At 32.8% G+C, this 3,607-nt stretch overlaps 1 protein-coding gene across 1 annotated transcript; it reads right to left on the minus strand.

The window, feature by feature from the left end:
* Positions 1–604: 604 nt before the first annotated feature.
* Positions 605–2,057, minus strand: LOC114176613. Its single transcript, XM_028061706.1, has 2 exons — positions 1,769–2,057; positions 605–1,660 (listed from the first exon to the last, which is right to left on the minus strand). The coding sequence occupies exon 2, from the start codon at positions 1,647–1,649 to the stop codon at positions 837–839; it is 813 nt and encodes a 270-aa protein (XP_027917507.1). The 5' UTR covers positions 1,650–1,660; positions 1,769–2,057; the 3' UTR covers positions 605–836.
* Between the last annotated feature and the right edge of the window lie 1,550 nt (positions 2,058–3,607).

Genomic DNA, 3,607 nt, shown 5'->3' on the forward strand with positions numbered 1-3,607 from the left:
AATTTGTTTAGTAATAATACTTAAAATTCGAAAGAAAAAGTACTTGATTGATCATTGGGTGATCTACATGTACTGCACGCAAACATCACAAATAATTCAGACTATCCCATGCTGCATGCTGAGAGGAAACTATTTCAAAATAGAATAACCATGTATGGGCACCAAAAAAGTGCATTATCACCTTATATACACTTAAAAGAAAAAAAAAAAGAGATAAATTTATAGTATGTGACATGATAAAAAAAAAATATATATATAATAAATATAAACAAAATCAAAGTCTCCATATAACCAAATAATCAAATGAATCCCATATATCAACCATGGAAAGCACCACAACAAAATCCACATGGTAGACTTCCTACCACTATTGATCTTCCCCTGTTGTCGTGTGTGTGCAGACAATTGGTTTTCCATGTTTGAAAATATCAAATAACAAGAATCAAGCATCACCCTTTTGGCAAAAAAACCGCACCCTCTTCCAAAACAAGCTCCTTCATGTCCCAATAATCATCAAAAGCATCATGTCCTACTAGGAAATGGATCTGTCGGACTATTGTTTGACAAATATTTGACGACAGTGCACGAAAGAGCTCTTTCAGGCTAAAGTAAACTACATAGTCAATTTCTTATTCATGTGAATCCTAAGTAAACACCAAAGTTTGTACATTCAAGAGTTAGGTTATAAAACATAATTCAAATTAACTAAAACTGAAACCAAATCAACCTACTTCTACATTATATATTTCACATGCTTTTATTTATATACCAAAAAGGAAAAAAGGAAAAAACTTGTTATCTAAGCAAATAACTAAACGTTGTTGTTGGTATCACCATCAACTTTTTTTTGACTGAGAAAACATCTCCGGTAAAAAATTCTCCGCGCCACCCTCACGGTGGCCGTGGCTGGTGGTTCCGTCGGTCTCCAAGAACTGAACCCTCCTCCTCAAGTCACCCAATTGCTTTTCCATGAACAAAAGTTTCTCTTTCAGCGTCAAATTCTCTTCTTCGAGGTGAGCAAGATGCGAGTCCTGTTCATCAACCCTTTTGTCCAAGTTCTGTTCCTCGCCGGAATTAGCGTTCACCATCTCGAACCTCCCAGCGCCGGAGCTTTCGCCGGAGTCGACTTTTCCGGGCCGGAGCCGGATCAGGCCCTTCATAGAGCCGTATCCGTTGAAGCCCCACTGCTCCTCCTCCGCCCTCTCGTGGAACTTCGCCGGCGACAGCGATCCTGCCGGCGAAATCAGCGGCGCGATGCCGCCGGAATTCTTCGCCCGGATTATGAACGACGTCGTGTTGAGCGGCGCTAACGGCGGCGTGAGTCGGTTTCCTCCGCCCCCACCGCGGCCGAACGTTCGCTTCGGGTGGTGAATCCGGCGACCCTTTGGGGCGGAGCGGTTTGCCGTTAGTGGTTTTGACTCGTTCGGGTTACCTGGTTTGAAGGTGTGACCCGGGACCGACCCGGTTCGGGGAAAGTCTCTTCTTTTATTCCAATTGACCCGACCCGGATGGGGTGTGAACGCCGGCGGTGGAGGTAACACGGCAGTGTTTTCTGGCGGGTACAGCGGCCGGGGATGCGGCCAAACCGCGTAGTTTTGGTTATTCTGAAAGATCTGATGAGGGTGATGCATCATGATTTGGTCGTTCATGAAAAAAGTTCCTGAAAAGAATTTCATATAAAAATGAGACAGGAAAAATAAAAACAAAGAAAATTAGACGCAATAAAGCTTACAAAAAAAAATGAAGATGATAAAATAAATTTAAAAACCTGAGTATTGTTAGTTCAATTCTGGTTTGCTTGGAGTGAGAGGAAAAATGGTTTCTGAGAACACGTCACAGTAAGAGAAAAACTAATTGCTTTCCCCATTACTTACATCATCTGTGTTGTGATGATGAAGGAAGAAGAGAGAATATAGATCAACGGTTGGATTATAGTTTTGTTGAAAGTAACGGTAGAGATTTGACTGTGTTGTTCTGATAAGAAGAATCAGGTTCTAAGGGTTTGGGGAAAGTGGAATCAAAGTAGGGTGCGATTTATTTACCAAGAAGAATTTTCTCTATTTATGAAAACAAATACTAATTTGTTGTTGATATCGTCACACGATTGTGGTTGATTTAAGGATTTTTCACCGATATATAGTTGATATTTTATATCTTATCTCTGTTTATTTGTTATTAATTTTTTTATTATTTATAATTTAGATTTAACCTATATTTTTTTTACTATAAATATAATATTTTATGTGTATTTTTCATAAGAGAGATTAATCTCATTCATGATTTTTCTCAGTATTTAACAGAATCAAACACAAATTTGTCATAGATAATGTGGTTTGTAACTACATAATGCTTAGTGTTTTTTAGTGTTTTTGACTTTTTATCTCTTAAATTTTCGATAGCGCCACCATCATGCAAATTTTATTACAGGGCTCTGAATATTCTTTTTCTGGATTTTTTTATGATGTCAATCTATTGTGTTTTTAAAATTTGCTGACTTTTATATATTAAAATGGCTTTTAATAATTAAAAACGTAACAGAAAATCAACTAGTATCGTGTAACCGGTAAAATGTAAAACACAAGTATTTCATATCCAATGAATTACCTCCATTATTTATTTATTTACCTTTCTACATACATGTGGGAGAAAGATGAAGTTTACAGTGTTTATTGGTTAGATTTATTAAAAAAGAAAATTCTATAAGTATAAACTTGTAATTAATTTGTATTTATTGTCTTCGGGTATGCTTATGTAAATGGCACCAAAATTTTCTGTGTTTAAAAGTGTTGCCATTGTTGTACATTGAATTAAAACAGGATGACTCTTTCCTTTTATGTTTTTATATAAAAAGTACATTGATACATGAACTAATTAATGTAACAATTCGTGTAAGGTAAGTTATCATTATATATATATATATATATATATATATATATATATATATATATATATATATATATATATATATATATATATATATATATTAGTATGTATTTTAACATATATTTATATTAAAAATGTATGTTAGACAATTATGAATATTTGAAAAACAATAGTATATATATCTATAACAATAAATGGGATTTCTCTTTTTGTGTCTACATTTCATAATACCCATTTTACCCTTAGTTATTTTAAAAATTAATTCTTTTATAAATAATTTAATTTTAATCATTTTTCTACAAATCTCTTTTGTTTTAAATTATTATTTATTTTTTTTACATATCTTATTTTTGTTATTTTTGTTTAAATTATTTTTATTATTGATCTTAAATTTCTTAAAAATTAAAAAATGCGAATACACAGACGCGACAACGCCGGTGTGTTCGCTAGTATTCATAAAAGAATTATTAAATTTAAAATTTGGATAAAATATAATGTACAAGATAAATAATCTTTTAAGATTTTGTTTTGTTAGAAGTCTCTAAAAATATTGTTCATTTGAGAGGATGTTAGATATAGTTAAAACATGATATTATTAGTTATAATATCTTATATCTTGTGTTAGTTACATATTATGTATATTTGGGTTTAGTTTATATTTTCTTCGTTATTTTTCATTATAAATATATTATCCTATATTTATCTTTTACACAAGAGGAATTAA

Source organism: Vigna unguiculata, chromosome 1 (assembly GCF_004118075.2).
Source record: "Vigna unguiculata cultivar IT97K-499-35 chromosome 1, ASM411807v1, whole genome shotgun sequence".
Taxonomy (NCBI): domain Eukaryota; kingdom Viridiplantae; phylum Streptophyta; class Magnoliopsida; order Fabales; family Fabaceae; genus Vigna; species Vigna unguiculata.

Coding starts and splice junctions, on each gene's coding strand:
- LOC114176613 (XM_028061706.1), bottom strand. CDS start 1,649: ATGAACGACCAAATCATGATGCATCACCCTCATCAGATCTTTCAGAAT.